The sequence below is a fragment of the Monodelphis domestica genome, chromosome 6 (assembly GCF_027887165.1).
Source record: "Monodelphis domestica isolate mMonDom1 chromosome 6, mMonDom1.pri, whole genome shotgun sequence".
NCBI lineage: Eukaryota > Metazoa > Chordata > Mammalia > Didelphimorphia > Didelphidae > Monodelphis > Monodelphis domestica.
In genome coordinates, this window is record NC_077232.1 from 173,001,232 (window position 1) to 173,019,461 (window position 18,230).

At 43.2% G+C, this 18,230-nt stretch overlaps 1 protein-coding gene across 3 annotated transcripts in view; it reads right to left on the reverse strand.

Annotated features, from left to right (window-relative positions):
- MAML3 (mastermind like transcriptional coactivator 3) overlaps positions 1–9,732 on the reverse strand; it is a 556,838-nt gene extending 547,106 nt beyond the window's left edge. For 2 of the 3 annotated variants that reach the window (XM_056802718.1, XM_001377635.4), the window contains exon 1: positions 8,176–9,732. In XM_056802718.1, the coding sequence (XP_056658696.1) occupies positions 8,176–8,721 (546 nt within the window). In that variant the 5' untranslated portion in view covers positions 8,722–9,732. The remainder of the gene's footprint in view (positions 1–8,175) is intronic. The other variant, XM_056802719.1, reaches the window with a different exon arrangement.
- Positions 9,733–18,230: the final 8,498 nt, after the last annotated feature.

Here is an 18,230-nt window from a genome sequence, read left to right on the forward strand (position 1 = left end):
CTTGATCGCCTCTGTGTGTGTGTGTGTGTGTGTGTGTGTGTGTGTGTGTGTGTGTGTGTGTGTTCCATATTTTCCATTACTTTCCCCATCATGGTTTTGATTTATCACGGGTCGGCATAAGAAATTAAATGGGAATTTGGGGGAAGTTTTGCAGAAGCTGCAGACGGCTTGTGGAGGCTGGCAGATGACACAGAAAAAATCTAAAAACTCAGAAATGCATGGCATCATATAATACCAACATGTTTTATCTTTTAGTACATAAATATCCATAATTTCTTTCTTACAGTTAAAATAAGTAATAAGTTAATGTCTGAGACAAGAACTCAAAAGCCAGCACATGAGAGAGTAAGGTTAGAAATGTTAACATTCACCTACTGATAGCCTGTGCCCAAATATTTAATCCAAATTTTGCAGTGAGGTACTATAAACACCCCATAAAAGAAAAAGAAAAAAATCAGATTTTTCGGGTACTAAGGGAGGGCCAAAAATTTTAGGCTGGTTTTTCAGATTGCAGGGATGGAGTGCCCTAACTCTCAAGATATGGAAGCAACATCTGTATATATGTAATAAATGGTTGATTACTTATTTTTTTCAACCAAAAGAGCAAGAGAACAGAAAATGTCTAAGAAGAGAGTGACTGCAGAAATGATTTCTAACTGGTTTATAATACCAAACCCAGTGAGCCAAAAATCCTGGATTCTGAGCCAGAATCTTACACTTAGCACCATAGGAAAAAGGAAACTATATTAGCTTGTGAAGAACTAACTCTACGAAGCATCATCTTGATGTTTCCTGGCTCCATTCCAGGGACAGGTGCCAAAATGTTGGATCTGTTGCAATTTTGCCAATATCCTTCCGTGGGCAACTAACTGTTTAATGTTCACATTGTGGGGATGGTGACATCATCAGGGCAGGGGCTATATCATTTTAAATATTTTGCAAGTCACTCTGTATCTTATATGCTCCTAACGTAAGGAATACCCAAACCATCAATTTCATCGATGATCTCTCAGATCTTCTATCAGTCCAAGTGACAATCCTGTGCCTCTCTTGTTCGTGTCTTCCCCTAAATTTACCAAAAGGCAGACACTCTCCAAGATGGCGCCTGTCTTGATTTCTCTTGACATGAGGTGGATACCAGTGGAGCACAAGTGTTGCCTAACAACTATCCTTGGCCTTTGCCAAGTCACCAGGCCATCTTTTTTTCCCCTTCACTTATACACTGAGGATCTAATGAAAAAAAAAAGTATTGAATAATAGTAATAATAGAATGAGGAGTCGCTGAAAATAATTTTGGTGCAAACCAAGTGAAATGGGAGCGCTGGCCTCCTGAATAACAGTAGAAAAACCTGTGCCTACTGTACATTTTTCATTAAAGTTTGGTGGGAGGTTCTACCTGATCACACCCTTCTAAATCTCATCTACCTTTGTGCCTCAAAATCTTCTCCCCAATGTAGACTCTAAATGATCATCCTAGTGCAAACATCAACAACATGGACATAGGTTCTGATCAAGGACACATGTAAAATCCAGCGGGGAAGGGCAAAAAAAGAACATGATTCTTGTAACCAAGGAATAATGTTCTAAATTGACTAAATAAAATTTTCACACACAAAAAAAAATCTTCTCCCCACCTTCCCAAGTGAAACATACATTTTTGTACAGTCATATCTGACTCTTCATCATCCCATTTGGGGTTTTCTTGACAAAGATACTGGAATGATTTGCCATGTCCTTCTACAGATCATTTTACAGATGAGGAAACTGAGGCAAGCAGGGTTAAGTGATTTGTAAGCTAGTAAATGTCTCAGACCAAATTTGAACTTGGGAAGATGAGTCCTCCTGACGCCAGGCCTGGTGCTCTATCCATTTTGTCACTTAGCTGCCTCTGAAATTCAAAGTACTATTAACCAAGACTTTATATTCCCCAAATTGCCAACAAATAAAGTCCCATTCATGGCTATGAGTATTTTTTAGTGGTATCAGCCAGGCAGTGTGGGACAAGAAAAGAGGACTAGCATGGAGTAAGGTGGGGAGATGGGGAGTTCACATCCTGCCTCTGATGCTTCATGTGCCTGGACAAATCAATTAACCTTCCTGGGCCTCAGTTTCTTCATCTGAAAATAAGAAAGTCAAATTCAATGACCTCTGAAATCATGTAATTTTCTTAGCATCGTTTTTAGAGTCAAAGAATCTTTACTATTTACAACCTATGTGACTTTGAAGATGTCACTTCTCCTCTCTAGGTCTTACATTTAATACTCATCTAAAAGGAGAAGATGCAACTAAGTGAAATCTTTCTAATTATCTTATTTTATATTAGAAGCAGGTAGATGGTAAAGTAACTAGGGTATTGGACCGGGAGTCAGGAAGACCTGAATTCAAGACCCTTCCTTTACCTCGGTATTCCTCAGTTTCCCCATTTGTAAAATGGAGATAATAACAGCATTTACAAACTTCCAGGGTTGTGATGAGGATAAAATGAGATATTTATAAAGCTCTTTGCAGACCTTAAAACACTATATAAATGCTATTAGTTATATCTAAAGTCCTGTCCAGGTATAAATAGGAATCTATCACAGGAAAGGCCCGATGGTTCTTTTTTTAAGGTGGTTCTTCCTCTATCTCTGGAATGAACTCCCTCCTTACCCTTTTACCTCTTAACATCCATGGCTTCCTTCAAAATATAGATAGCTTGGTTGCTATTCCTTGCCCTTGCCCCCATCAGTCTCATATATAACCCCCACAGACCTCCTATGCATGGTTTTTAAACACCTTAATACATTGACCATGTAATAAGTATTTTCTGTATGCCAGTTGGCTCATCCCTCACAAGGCAGCTAAATAAAGTGGAGACAGGACTGGATTTGGAGTCAGAAAACCTGAGTTCAAAGTCTTCCTTGTGTGACTTTGCTCACTCTCTTAACCCCTGGGAGCCTCAGTTTCCTACTTTTTAAAACAGGGATAAATAAAAAAAGGCACTAAAGGCTGCTCACCTTTCAGGGTCCTAGAGAAAAGCAACTGCAAATCTTGACTCTCCATATCATTGGGAGCCTGTATGCTATTAGGATTGAAAGCTTAAAGCTGCTCCAGGGAAAGAACTGAGTCTCATCTAAAGGGTGTCCTCTCTTCCCCTACTACTTGCACATAGCAAGCATTTCCTTATGAACATTTGTTGAACTGAATGATTCTGCTTAAGGGAAGAAGCTGTTTGGGTTTTTTTTTTAATAAAATTCTCCTACGTATGTTCCTTTTTTCCATTTCGCGTCCAAGAAATGATCAGGATTGAGAGGGGTACACCTTTAAACCTCAGCCTTCTCGGCCCAATTTACTGAAAGAGGAGCTCAGGCCATTATCAACCTTGACTGTTCTGAAAGCCAACAGTGCACCAGATCTTTCCCTGTGGCCCTGAACCAAGACAGATGTCTGCCTCCCCAAGCTTGCCCTTATCGACAGTAAGAAAACAACAATAAAAACATGACTTTCACTTTATAAACTCATGCCAGGAAAGGAAAAGACCAAAGAGACATATAGAGCTGTCAGGATAGGAATTTTTAGGAAAGCAATCAACAACAAAATAGAAATCAGGAGTTCTGTTCCTATGCATTTTCCTTGTTATTAAGACCTGGATAATCACTGCTTTCACTGGAACCCAGAAGTGATGAGCAGACAGCATTTTGGGCAAGAGGAACTGGGTCCTTTTTTCAACTCACTTAACAGATGAAGAAAATCAGCCCTGGAGAAATGATGTTCCTTGCTAAAAGCTGACCCCGTGAGTTTAATGACAAAGCTAGAACCCAGCTTTTCTGCCCCCAAGAACCCTGCATACATGAGGTACACAGCCCTCGCATGCAAAAGCAAGCATAAAAATCAAAGACAGTTTCAAGAAAGTGAGGGGACAGCTAAATGGCACAGTGGGGAGAGTTTTTCTGACCCACCTTCTGGAGTTCACATTTGGCCTCGGCCACTTCCTAGCTATGCGACCCTGAGCAAAAACTTCATTTGTGTCAGTTTCCTCCTCTGTCAAATGATCTGGAGAAGGAAATGGAAAACCACTCCAATATCTCCATCAAGAAAACTCCAAATCCCCAAAGAGTCAAACACACCTGAACAACAGTAAGAAATAAAGTGATGCGATGAGATTAAAATTCTAAGATTATATTTTTCAAGAATTTGAATTCAAACTTTTTTCTGGACTCCAACTGCTAAAGTGATTTTTTAAAGGGTACTAATTTAACCCCAAATCCCTCTCCCTGGATTAATGTGATGGCCTGAGAAGTAGATATCAGATGGGGGGAAACTGGAACATGCCTCCCTCATAGGATGAATACCCTGTTAGCAAACAGGCATTTATTAAATGTCTGCTATGTCCTAGGTGATATGCTAGGGCAGTGGATAAAAAATGGAACTGTTGATTTTTCTCAACAGTACAAAGTGGCCTATGTTCAAGCAAAGTTTACCCTGCTCCCCTTTCTCCCGATTAGTGTGGTTTTATTATATGGCTGACTGAGATAGGTCATGAATGTTGTAGTTGGGGTTAAAGTCTACCCAAGTAATTTCAATATGAGGGGTTACATATGAAGGTATTGAAGGTTTCACTTTTGGTTTAGTGGCTCTCACAACTTTTCTGCTCTTGGTCTCAGTTTCCTCCACTGTAAAAATGAAGTGGTTGTCAGGATGATCTCTCAGATCCCTTGAAAATCTAAATTCTGAGATCCTACTTAAAATATGTATGTGTTGCAAAGCAAGAAAGGAACTTGAGCTTTCAGGTAATGATGCTCCAGTGTGGCTTGGAGGAAGCACAGGATCCCTCAAACCTCCAAAACTTTCTGGTTACCAGCTTTATCATCTTCCTTTCCATAAAAGACATTACAGAGATAACTGCCACAGGTTAGGCTAGTTGGTTTGACTGAAAGAAATGTGGGAAAGTAGATAGAACACTCTCTTTGGAATCATGGAGACCTGGGTTCAAAATCTGCGTCTGATCCAAAGTATCTATCCCTGTGTCCAAGAACAAGTCATTTGGACTACTCAGTGCCCCCTTCCCCAGCTTTGCTTTTTAAATAACATTTACCTTCCATCTTAGAATCGATACTGTTTATTGGTTCCAAGGCAGAAGAGCAGTGAGGGTTAGGCAATGAGGGTTAAGTGACTTGTCCAGGGTCACACAGCTAGGAAGTGTCTGAGGGTGAAATCTGAACCTGAGACCTCCTATTTCTAGGCATGGCTCTCAATCGACTTAGCCACCTAGTTGACCCCACCTCCCTACTTTCTACTAAATAGGTTTATATGTTTACTACAATAGCCTGAAAAGTAGACATCAAATGGGGATAAAAGTAAGACAAATGAATGCCCCGGTGGCGAACAAGCTGAGGGAGGTGCACTTGGGGAGAGGGTTTCCATACCAAGAGTTCTCTACACAAATGAAACCATAGGCCTGGAGTAAAAAGGGCTCAGGAAAAATCTTCAAATCGAATCCAGAGAATAGTTGGCGTGTCCTGAGCTGGGTCCTATGCAGGAATGGAGACTGTAAAAGTCACCCTCCCCATCCTGCTTTCTGCAAAATGAGCCGCCTCACCTGTGGCAAGTGCCCTTAGTTTGGGGGCTAGGATGGGGAAATGTGGACACGGCTCTGGAGATGAAGACGTGAATGTGGGGGCAGACAGACGGCCTGTCAGGGGCAGAGACAGAGAGACAGACAGTAAACAGGAGAAAGGTAAGGAAGATACATAAATTGATGTTGTCTTTGTGTGCAGGAAAACTACCAGGTGTCAGTGGCTTTCGGCTTCCTGTTTGTAAAGGCAAGCGGCTTTTTCCCAGTGGGTGTCCACCATCCGCCCCTCTTCCAGATCCTCGGTGCCTGCGAATACAAGGCTGAAGCGCTCTCTCCAGCGGTGCCTGCTCTGGCTCCCTCGCTCCCGGTGTCTTCCCTCTCTCCCTCACACTCGTCTCCTCCCCCTCGCCCCCAAACAGACGTGAAGGGGCGGAGGAAAGGGCGTTTGGGGGCTTTCCAGTGATTAGGGGGATATTAGTAGTAGCGGGCGTCGCAGTAGTAGACCGCCGCCTCCCAGTTCCCCAGCACTTTGGGTAGGAGGTTAGAGCCACGGACAAAGCGCCTCCCTTCTCCCCTCCCTGCCCGTCCAAAGGGTGGAGGTGGGAGGGAAGGAGGGAGGGAGGGAGGGAAGGCGTGTGAAGGGAGGAGGAGGGGAAGAAGGTGCTGCTCAGCGGGCCTGCAAAGGATCACGCCGAGGGGGAGGAGGGGCTGAGGCAGCATCAGAGCAAAGGGAGGAGGAAGAAAGATATCTTTAAGACCGAGATAAACAAATTGCACCCCTCCCCTTCACGTAAGGGGTGAGGGGGAAAGAAAGAGAGGCAGTGGGCGGGCGGGGGGAATGAGCGAGTCGCAAGGATGAGCGGGGCTGGGGGGGGGGGGGGAGACGGGACCCGAGGATGGGAGGTGGAGTGAGTGGGAAGACAGATACAATCCCAACCCTCCCCCTACCCCTTCGGCTCTTTGTCACGGAAATGCCCAAACCAAGAGCCCAACAGAAGCTGACCTCTCCACACCAATACCCCGCCCCCGCGCCCCATCTCTCCCGACTCTTGAGCGCCGAAGAGAAGGTTCCCCCAGCCTAGGGAAGTGCCCTCTTTTCAGCCCCACAGAGAAAGTAGCCCCTGTGGGTGTCCACACTACCCGGTACTGTCTGTGCGTCCAGGGAGCAAGGCGAATGGTTTATGCCCTGCTCCTGCTCAGTCACACCGGGCTTTGACATTCACGTCCTCCCACCCACCCCTTGGCACACCGACACACACACGCGCATTTCACTCAGAATGAGATGGGGGGGGGGGTTGGGTTTTCATGTAAATAAATGCCTTTCACGAGCTCCTAATCAATCCTGAGAAAAAAGCCAGAGAAAAGGCGACGAGGAGGAAGATGACTAGAGAGAAGAAAGCCGAGAGAAAAATGGGGCTGAGGTGCGAAGAAAAGAGCTATAAGAAACTCCTCAGATAAGTCCAGGCAACAGAGCAGGTTGGAGGCCTCTTCCTCCCGGCTTGGGGAGCGGGGATCGCGCTACTTCCTACTTGCTAAGTTATGCAATTGACAAACACCCCACCCCCAAGCCTCTGCCTCCACAGGCAAACCTCCTACACCACTCTCTTCCAGTGGCTGTGCTCTTCTCAGTGCTTATTAAAACACCCGGGGAAAGTTTGATGGGGGGCAGCAGGGGGGAGGTGTGGGATAGTTCCGGAAGCGAAAAGGACAATCCCAATAAGGGAAGTTTAAAGAAAAATCGGGATGGGGTGGCGGAGCGCGAATCTTGAGTTGTGTAGCTGGCGACCACTTCGAATAAGCTTCAAGATACACCAGGGGAACTTTCTCCTTTACCTGCTGCAAGAGCAGCAAACCCAATCTTACTTTCCTCCCCGCCCCTTCACCTGCCTTGCCAAGCCAGAGTTTAAAAAGCCATCGATGCAGCGTGCACACGCGCGCGCTCACACACACGCACACTCTCACACACACCCCTCGCGCACATCCCCACCCCCCCTTACAGAAAGTTCATTCACAAAACTCTAAGACTTTTTTAAGACAAAGGGGGGGGGGGTATTCCACCCTCCCTTTTCCCTTCTCCTGATGGGGAGAAAATGGTACTTCCCCAGAATCACAGCATCAATTCCTCCCTTGACCCAAGCGGATGTGCTGAGGGGGGGGGGGGGGGGGATGAAAGGGGGAGAAGAAGAGAGAGACGAGACTGGCGAGGTTTAGGAAGAGCTGGGGGGTGGAGAGAGCTAGGGAAAGGAGGAGGAGCAGACTTTCAACTCAAGATTCATCCTCTTTCAAACTGGTTCTTAGGGAAAGGGAAAAAAAAAACTTTTCCAAACAGCTTACTTAGCAGATGCTCCTTAAGATTTCTTACTCCCCTTCTTAAGCCCCATTTTTCTCTGTCTCCCCAACCCCCTTCACATCTGAAACCCTGGCCGACTAACAGGTAGAGAGTCTTTTCCTGGGAAAAGTTTACTTGAAACCCGTCCGCTTTTGGAGGGCTCCCCTCATGCCTAAATCAGCTTCCCCCCAACCTCACCACAAACACACCCAAACCAGAACGGCCGACTCCCCCCATCCTCAGTACTCATCCAACCAGGTCCCGCGTCCCCCTGCCCAGATTGTCCCCTCACCATGATCAGAGTGTGATTTCTTTGCTCCGAGGTGGCAGCCTCTGCATCTTGCTGCTGTTTGCTCGAGTGCTGGGGGGGCTGTTTGCTACCGCCGCCCCCGCCGCCGCCCCCGCCGCCCGATTTCTTGGCCCTTTGCTCCAGGGTCCTCTGATAGAGGCTCACCGTGTCCCTGCGCTCCAGCTCCAGCTGCTCCGCCTGGGCTTGCTGGTACCTGTTCTCGCAGTTGACATGGTGCCGCCTGCAGCCTTCGATGCGCTGCCTCAGCCGCTCCACCACCGTGCTGTGCTTGGGGACGCTCCCGGGGCCGCCGCCGCTGCCCCCGGGGCCGCCGCCACCACTGCCACCGCCGCCGCCGCCGCTGCCGCTGCCGCCGCTGCCGCCGCCGCCGCTACCAGCATGGTGATTGTTACTGGGTGCAGCGGGAGTACTATTGGGAGTATTATTCACACCGATACCGGCCCCACCGAGACTGCTGTTCAGGTTACTGTTGATGCAAATACTACTGCCATTTGCGGTGGCAGCAGCGGGGGCTGCGAAATCCCCCATCCTGCTCCCCGTGCACACTATTTTGGAAGAACTTTTTGTATCCACCCCCCTATCAGCTTCTTCCTTGGGTCCAGGATTAAAATAGTTTAAGTGGAACGCGGGGGAGCAAACAAGCACATGGATGGAAACACCGATTCTGAGCAGGAGGGGGGAAAAGGGGGGAGAATACTTTGGGAGGTTGTTGTTGCTGTTATTTCCTTTTTTTAAACTGTATCACTCCCCCAAAATAATAATAACGAAAAAAGGTGTTATCGAGTATCATCAAGACACCTATCAACAAAAACAATCAACAAACTGAAGACTAGCAAATCGGGTTGCAACTCAGCGGGAAATCCGTTTCTTCCCTCACTTCTTTTTATAATCCATTATTTTCTAATAAATTCCAGGAGATTTCCGGTGGTTGGCAAGCATTTTTCCCTCTATGGGGGGGAACCACACACACGCATACACACACCACACCACACACACTCGCACACAGGCAAAGGCACCCCAGGCAGACACACAATACACACACTCGCTCCACACTCACAGCATCAAAAGACAGCGAGCTTTCTTATTGCATTTTCCTTCCACAAAAAAGTTTTGGTGTTTATGCCGCCCCGTGTTCTCAAAGTACTTTGGCTCCTCGGTTGCATTTCACAGGAACCTAAATATCAAATCCTCGGGTTGGGGGGAAGTAAACATATGAACAATCCCGGGGGTGATTGCAAAAGTAGATCGGTGAAGTCCTTTGAAAAAAAAAATAGCCACGCCGAGCTGATAAGAGCCCCCAAACGCTAGGCTTTTGCTGCTGCTGCTGCTGCGGCTGCTGCTGCTGCTGCTGCGGCTGCTCCTCCTGCCACCATCACAATGATCAAGTGCTCTCCTCCTCCTCCTCATCCTCCTCCTCCTCTCTCTCCTCCACCTCCTCCTCCTCCTCCATGCCAGCGGAGTGATATCAGGACAAGAGAGCTCAGTAAACACAGAAGCAGCAGCAGGCTGAACAGTAGCAGCGGCAGCGGCGACGGCGGCAGCGGCGGCAGCAGCGGCAGTAGCGGCGGCAGCGGCAGCGGCAGCGGCAGCGCCAGCAGCAGCGGCAGCAGCAAAAAAGCAGCAGCCGCTTGAGGCCGTGAGACCGAACCCCGGGACAAGGTGCAAAACCCGGCCCGGACTCTCTCCCGGCAGGAGTGGAGAAAGGCACACACCAATCACTCTCCTTCTCCCTTTCCCCCCACTTCCCTCTCCCTTCGCCCCTCTCCACGCCTCCAACCTTACTACTGCCCTCTGAATAGGAAGCTACAGCTGCCAGAAACAAGAAAAAAGAAAGATCCTGGGGGATCTCGGGAATGAATCAACTTTTGACCTGTGAACGTATGTGTGTGTATGTGTGTGTGCGTGGGGGAGGGAGGTAATTCGTTCGCGTGTGCGTGTTCTTGCGCGTGCGCGTGTGTGCTCGGGCTCGCAAGGGTTTGATTTCCTGATTCCAAGAGAGGTCTATGGAAAGCTGAAGTTGTTGTTATACATTTATGCATTATATTGCAGAACTGTGCATGACCAGGCAGAAACACTGAGGCTCCCCAGTGCTTTTCTGTCAGCCCCATCCATGTGAAAAGGGGAGAAAAAGGGTGAAGCTCCAGGTACCCCAGGCTCCCATTTTTAACCATCAAATGCGTGGCCACTTAGAAAAACTCAGACACAGATGTTAGAACGCTGAACCCACACGAAAACTTCGATATGAATCCAAGAAACTTAACTATTGTCGAATTCGCTGCATGTAACCATTTGTTGTTATGAAGGCAATTATTTTTCCCCTCGCCCTTAGAATATGTTTTAAATCAAACAAGCAGGGACTTGGAGGTGAGACTAACAGCACATTGGAACAGACTGTTTTGAACACTAGGTGCTAATGACAGCAGTAATTAAGGGTCCTTCCCAAATCAACTGGAAAGATCGCAGATTTCATGGAAGAGAACTACAGGAAAAACACAGCATTTCACAGTTTGTCAGGACCAAAACAACAGCAAGCTCACACACACAGGCTTACTTTAAGGATGGATAGATCTTTTTTTATTTAAATAGCTCCATAATACATACAATTACCATGGAATGATCTCTCCTGGAATGGTATATCAACTTCCTTTAGAAAAAAAAAAACCAACAAAATTGCTAAAAGCATCTCTCCAGGTAAACACTGAGTTTCAGCAAGGAGAGGATTAACTTGAGGACTAGAAATAACATCCCAGAACCTGGACTTAACTCATTTCAAGAGCATCATCAAGTTAAGTATTTTGATTTGGCGAGACAAGTAGTATTTTTCCTTGCACTGAACTAACAATGTGTGCTTGACTTTAATATGGGCTGTCAACAAATAAGGAATTCCATATTATTTTGATAAACCTTATAGACATAGTCTTTTAGAGTAAAAATACACCCCAGTTTTCTAAAATAGCCAGGAATAAAGGAACTTTGGATCTCATGCATTAGTCATGAGATCTGATTTAAACCATCTTCATTTCTTGGCATTACATATTAGCATAGGATGCTATTTCTAACCTCATAATGTCAGCGATAAGGAACTGTTTCCCCCCATTCATTAATCAGGTCTATAATGTGAAATCTATCTTTTACATAGGCTGCCTTAGAATTCAGAATACAATGCTGTAACAGGGTACTGATTACAGGGGTGTGAAAATATCTTTATGTTGGAAAAGGAAATGCTAGAAGTGACTTCTGGAGTTTCCATATTTTCAGGGAAGGAAATGGGATAGGATGTTAGACTGTATACTACAGTAGACAGGGAACATGAAATTAGGAGATTCTTGGTTTTAAAATCCACCCCCAGAGTTTATTAACTGTGTGACAGACCTGAAGCAAGTTATTTAACATCTCTGAACCTCATTTTCCTCATAGGGTAAATTGATGATCAGAATACATATTAGAGGCAACATGATTTGGTAGACAGAGTGCCTAGATCTGATGTCAGAAAGACATGGGTTCAAATCCTAGTATGACCTCACCCAGATAATCCCCTAGGATTTGTCAGCTAAATCATGAACTGGTTATGGATATGATCTGTGTTTGGTGGAAGAATTTCCCACACCAACAATACTCAGAGTGCCTCACCTATCTTTCCACTATTGTTTACTATCTGTAGTGACTGCCCAACAAGGTGGTTGTCTCATTATGGAATGAGATAATGTATGCAAAATGCTTTGTAAATCTTGAAGCACCATTAAAACCAGCAGCTATTCTTTATTTTCAATATCCCAGCCCTTCAAGCCTCAGCCTAAGATCAAATTTCTTTGGGAATAGTCAGTACATATTCATTCATTCATTCATTCATTCATTCAACAAATAGTAACTACCTACTAAGTGCCAGATAGTGTTAGGTCCTGGGGAGATTCAAAACAAAAATGAAACAATGTCTTCAAGAAACTTACATTCTTCTGAGGCAAACAATCTATGCAAGATGTAAACAGTGGAAATACCAAGTAATTTCAAGGATACCATCAACTAGGAGGATCAGGAAAATAGATGGAGCTGGGACTGGGCTTTGAAAAAAATGTAGGGATTCTATAAGGAAGAAGTAAGTGAAGAAGCTGTGTCTTACAGGTATTGGGGGAGCAGCATGTACACAAAAGGTAGGAACTTCTACAAGAAATTGCTTTGGTTTCTTCACTAGAGCTAGATTAAACAGTCTTTATTTTCCATATATGTGAAAACTAATTCCTTTAGCAGTCCAGGAAACATATAGCCCTAGCATAAGGAGGAAGTTGACTTGGAGCTCTCTCAATTTTTCTTTTTTTCTTTTTTTTTTGGAGGTGGGGGTCAAAAGGGGAGGAGCCAATGTTTGATTCCTTTGGTATAGTTAACTATTTGGTAAATAAACTCCCTCTACCGAGGTAGATGGATAATAGTTGTCCATTAAACAGTCTTACAAAATTGCCTAGGGCACAGAGATAAAATGACTTGCAGTACACATACAGTACACATCAAAGGAGTGACTTCAACTCAGCTCTTCCTGACTTTGAGAGCCCTGCTCTCAATTTGCCTTTCTATAAGCTACTATCTTTTATTATTTTCCTCCCAGAACCAGTCAGTATAAAACCAAAACAATGAAGAAAGGCATTGAATTCAAGCATCTGGGAACAACACTGAGTTGCCATCTGGAAGATTCAAGTTTAACTTCTCAGTAGTACGATTTGATATTGGGCAAAACTGAAGATAATAATAATTGCTGGCCATTGGCAGTTATTGACAATTTGATTGCTTGCCTTTCTCGTGACCAAGGAGTCCATGGCTTCCCTGCCAGAACATGAAAAAAGAAGCAACAAGGGATAAGAATGAACATGATGGGGGGGGGGGGGGAAGCCTCCCTAGAAATCTCTCTGTACTAGCTGGGAGATGGATTAATGAGATTATTTATATATGTATTCCCATGGCTCCTCTCTTCCACACTAGGGGGCAGCAACTCAGAACTCAAAACTGGTGCATAAGGGGGGAAAACATCTGAGAGAATAACATAGATCACAAGATATAGAGGTTCAGGGGGTCTTTAGGATCATTTACCCAAACCCATCAGTTTATAGATTCATAAACTGAGACCCACCTATACAGGGGAAAGGACTTATCTAAGGTCAGAGTGGTAGGAATAGAAACACCTATTTTCCTAGAAATGCTAGCTATTAGAAATACTTATTAATAAGCTTTATTAATTACTAATAATGATTATTAAGCACCACAACAACATCATAATTAGAGTAATATGATATTAAATATTCTTGTCTGTTATTAATAATGATTATTAGTAAGAATTATTAAGTATCATTAATATTCCCAATAGTTTTGATATATTTACATATAAAATTTAGATAGTGCTTTAAGGTTTGTAAAATGCTTTACCAAAATAATTGCATTTTATCCTTACAACAACCCTGGGAGGCAAGTGCTATTATTATTATTATTATTATTATTATTATTATTATTATTATACTGTTTTATAGATGAGTAAACTGAAGCAGAGAGAAGGTGACTTGTCCAGAGTAAAACAGCTATATAATAGTTAAATTGGGATTTTGACTAAATAAGAGAGTTATAAAAAGTGGTCACTGGTTATTATCCCTTAAGCCAGGAAAACTATTAGCAGCTTTTAGCAATTTTGTTTAATTGGAATATTAGTAAAAAGAGGGAAATGTGGAAAGGAAAGAGGTAAGGAGACTGCCTAGGCTACCATAAATGCTGATCTTGTGAAATGAAGCCCACTCCCCAGAGAGTTTCAATCTCCACGTGGGAATCCTGGTCACTCACCAGCAAGCCAAGCAGGATCCAGGCAAGGTCCCAAAGAAGAAAAGTCCTCATGAGCTAAGCTCACTGAGGTGGCAGTGAATCCAATAAGAAAGTCCAAGACTCCAAGAAGCTCCAAAGCCAAAAGTCAAAGTCCCCAAGCCAAAAACTCCAATCAAAAGGCCTAAAGCTCCAAGTCAAAGTCAAAGTCCAAAAGCCCCAAGGAGCTGGCCTCCAAAGAAGTCCAAAGGAGAAGTTCCAAGGAGCAGAGACTCCAAAGGAGAAGCCTCAAGGAGAAGTCCTTTGAACAGGAAGTTCAGGACTTTTTATAGTCCTTTTTCCACATCATTTCCTATTCCTTCCCCAGTTTATGGTAACCAATACCAATCATAGTCTTTCAGTTTGCCTAGCACTGGGATGGGGGGAGGGGTGCGGTAGTCTCTGGAGATGTCACCCACTCTACCAAGTGACTTGTGAATTCTCATACTTAGTGACTGGTAAGGTACTAGATAGGAGAACTTAAGTTTTTGATCAATCAATTTAAAAGTTACTGATTGATAGACAAAGAGAGTTTGATTCACTCTACACACCCCCTCCTGTGATTCTTTGGGAGACTAGTCTCCCCAATGAATCATTTAACATAACCAGCTTATACCTCTAAAGATCTTCTAGCTAAACATGCATACAATATTGTACTTTCCAAGAGGAAATTACAATAGTTGGAGATAAGAGGAAAATAAAAGAGAGAGAGCAAAACCAATGTTTGCTAGGTGCATTGACAAAAAGTCAATTAGGGGCAGTCCCCTTTGGCATAAGAGTTTACATTCAGAATTAATGTGTTTAATCCTCTTCAGTTTGATCAATTACATCCCAAAGTTCATTCTGGATCTTCTGGTGCAGTATAGTTTTCTTTATGGGACTTTCTTCAAACAGTTCACTTTCTTGATTCAAGGAGTTAGCGAGCTTCTTTGCCTGAAATTTTTCTCAAAAAAATTTGAATCTTGGATTTTATGAAAATTATACAGCTAGTATATGTCTAAGACTAGATTTTGACTAGATTCCAAATCTTGGACTTTATCCCCTGCACCACCTAGCAGCCTAAGGGAGGAAGTTATTCAGATTTGGACCCAGGTCTTTTGACTTTAAATATAATGCTTGTCCTATAGACTGAATACTTAACCACTAGAGTCCTCAGAATTTATAACTGGGATCTCAAGGAGAAAGACAAATGGATTGGCTGATTCTGTGGATGATTTCTTTGGGGATGGCCAGACTAGGATGGAAGCTACCTCTTGAAAAATCTCTTAAAAGTTGAGTAAGTGATTATTTCACAAGAATATATATCCCTTTATTGACATATTTAGCTATTTTTAGGTACTTTCAATTAACCAAGTTTTTCTTTTTCCCATAGTCACCTTAGGAAACTCTCTTGGGTCTTGGACAAGCTATAGAACTGAATCCCTCTAAAATTGTTCTTGAGCTATAAACTGCCTCTCTTCTTGGTCTTTTCTATGTTCTTTGTGTACTTCCCTGCAGGAAACCTAAAAGCACAGGAAAGTACAGTACTATGTATTCCTATATATACAGTACTATACATTTCTATTATTTTTAGCAAAAGAAATGTAACTTAAAACAACAGCAACAGCATTTATATGAGATGTAGCATGGATTAATGGATAGAGCATTGGCCTTGGAAGCTAGGAATATTGGGCTAAAATTCTGCCTTTGACACATAGTAGCTATGTTGCTGTTGTTTAGCTGATTTTCAGTCATGTCTGACTCTTTGTGACCTCATTTGGAATTTTCAGGGCCAAGAAACTAGCATGGGTTGCCATTTCCTTCTCCAGCTCATTTTACAGATGAGGAACTAAGGCAAACAGGGTTAAGTGACTTGCTTAGAATCATATAGCTAATAAGGGACTGAGGTCCAATTTAAACTCAGAAACTTCTTGACTCTAAGCCTAGTGCTCTATCCTTCTGTTGTGTAACACTTAGCAAATCACTTAATCTCATTGTGTTTCATCCAACTCTGAATTTCAGAGAAGGTATTGACCTGGATTGGTAGAAGTTTCCTCATTCAGGAGTTCCCTGTGTCAGCAGTGGATTTCAAGCCAGGCCTAGAGATGGGAGGTCCTTGGTTCAAATATGGTCTCAGACACTTCCTAGCTGTATTACCCTGGGAAAGTCACTTAACTCCCATTGCCTAGCCCTTACTGCTCTTCTGCCTTAGAACCAATACAGAATATTGATTCTAAGATGGATTTTTGAAAAAAAAAATCATAGCTCTTATTCCTGTCCTTTAACCTTAGTAGAATTTATTTACCACCTTAAGGTTTGCAAAGTATTTTGCTTATGTTATAACAAATGATACTCACTATAATTCTATGGAATAGTTGCTATCATTATCCCCATTTTATAGATAAGGAAACTGAGGCAGGAAAGGTTAAATGATTGATCCAGGCTTATACCATTAATGTCTGAGGCATAATTCCATTTCAGGTCTGCCAGGCATATACTTTCTGACCTATTTCAGAACCCTGACCACACTTCCCAGATCTGATCAAATGAAACGAAAATATAATTGGGAAATATTCAACAAAATTAAAATATATCAGAAGATAGATAATGTTGATATGTGGTCTTCTAAATAGGGATCCTTTTGTATGGTTCAACAGCCCATTTCTTTTTTAGTTTGATACCACCATACAACAGAAACTATCAAACTTCCTCTCTTAGAACTATGCAAAAGTGGAATTTGATGACTTGAGAGATGACCTATTCCTCCTCACTAGAGAGAGGGCTTCAAACAGAGGTCGGATGGACAGTTTGTTAAGGATGGTATAGAAGAATGGAGTCTGAGGACCTTTCCAACACAAAGATTCTGTGACTGGATGTGATGACCAATTTGAGAGGCAGGAAGAAGGATACAGAGGATGACAGAAAAATATTTTAACAATTACAGCTACTCTAAAGTGAGATGGGCTGTTTTCTTAGGTTCCCCATCTCTGGAAGTCTTTAAGAGGAGATGAGATAACCAAGGAGGAGGGAGGAGGAGTGCTATGAAAAAAATACCTGCTCAGTAGGGGTTGGATTAGATGGATATCTATGATTCTGTACACAGCAGTGCTCAGAGAAAGTATATAATGTCATCCCTATAGTCCTACCTTAGGCTGCCTCCCATATCTACTTCTACATATTAATAAAAGTAAAAGTTAGAGCCAAGAACTATAGATATTTCTTCATTGTTATAGCCCTCTATTGAACAGTTTCAGAAACGTACAATAACCTGCTTCTACATCACCAGATTCCGAAAGGATCTCAGTGGATCCCAAGCAGAAGAGATCTATACTTCTGATCTGAAGAGACTAATGCAATCCAAGCCACTCCCACACCCCTGAGCCTGGAAAGCTTTCTTTTGATGATATTTATCTTCTTTTAAAGCACAATGTCCCTTTAAAACAGAATATAAGCCCTTTGAGGATGAGGACTATCTTATTTTTTTATCGTGGTTTTACCAGCATCTACCATGGTGCCTGGCATATACCAGGCACTTAAATGTTTATTGATTAATTATGAGGCCTTTCCTGATTCTCCTTTTTGTTTCTACTCTTTCTCTTGAAATTAATATGCATTTTTTGTTTATACTTATCTGTATACGCATCATGTCCTTCAGCAGAATGTAAGCTCCTCAAGGGCAGGGAAAATATTTGTCTATTGATCCCCAGCTCCCAACACAGTCCTTGGCACATCACAAATATTTGGACTGAATTGAATTAAAATGCCAGGCTCTAACTGGCTTAGAGCCAACTAAAGCCAGTTACTGAGGCACTGAAACAGGAAAATGGTAGAGCCCTGGATCTAGAGAAAGAAAACCCCAGAGCAAGTCTTTGCTCTGCCACTTAAGGTCACATCTTTGAGCCTCAGTTTTCTCATTTGTAACATGGTGTTAATAAACCTTGCACTATCTACCCAACGAGGTTGTTCTGACTATATGAATAAATGAATGAAAAAGCGTGTATTCGGTATTTACCATGTGCTGGGCATCATGTTAACTGCTAGGGATCTGAAGATAAAAAACAAGAGAGACCTTGCCCTCTAGAAGCTTATAGTCTCATAGGGGATAACATCCCAAACTAGAGAGTGAAGACCACCATGGGATGTCATGATAAAGGATACAACAGTCATGGTTTGTGGAGTTGCAGGGCAATTAATGGACAAAAAATGCCCTTCCCAGGAATGGCTATGCA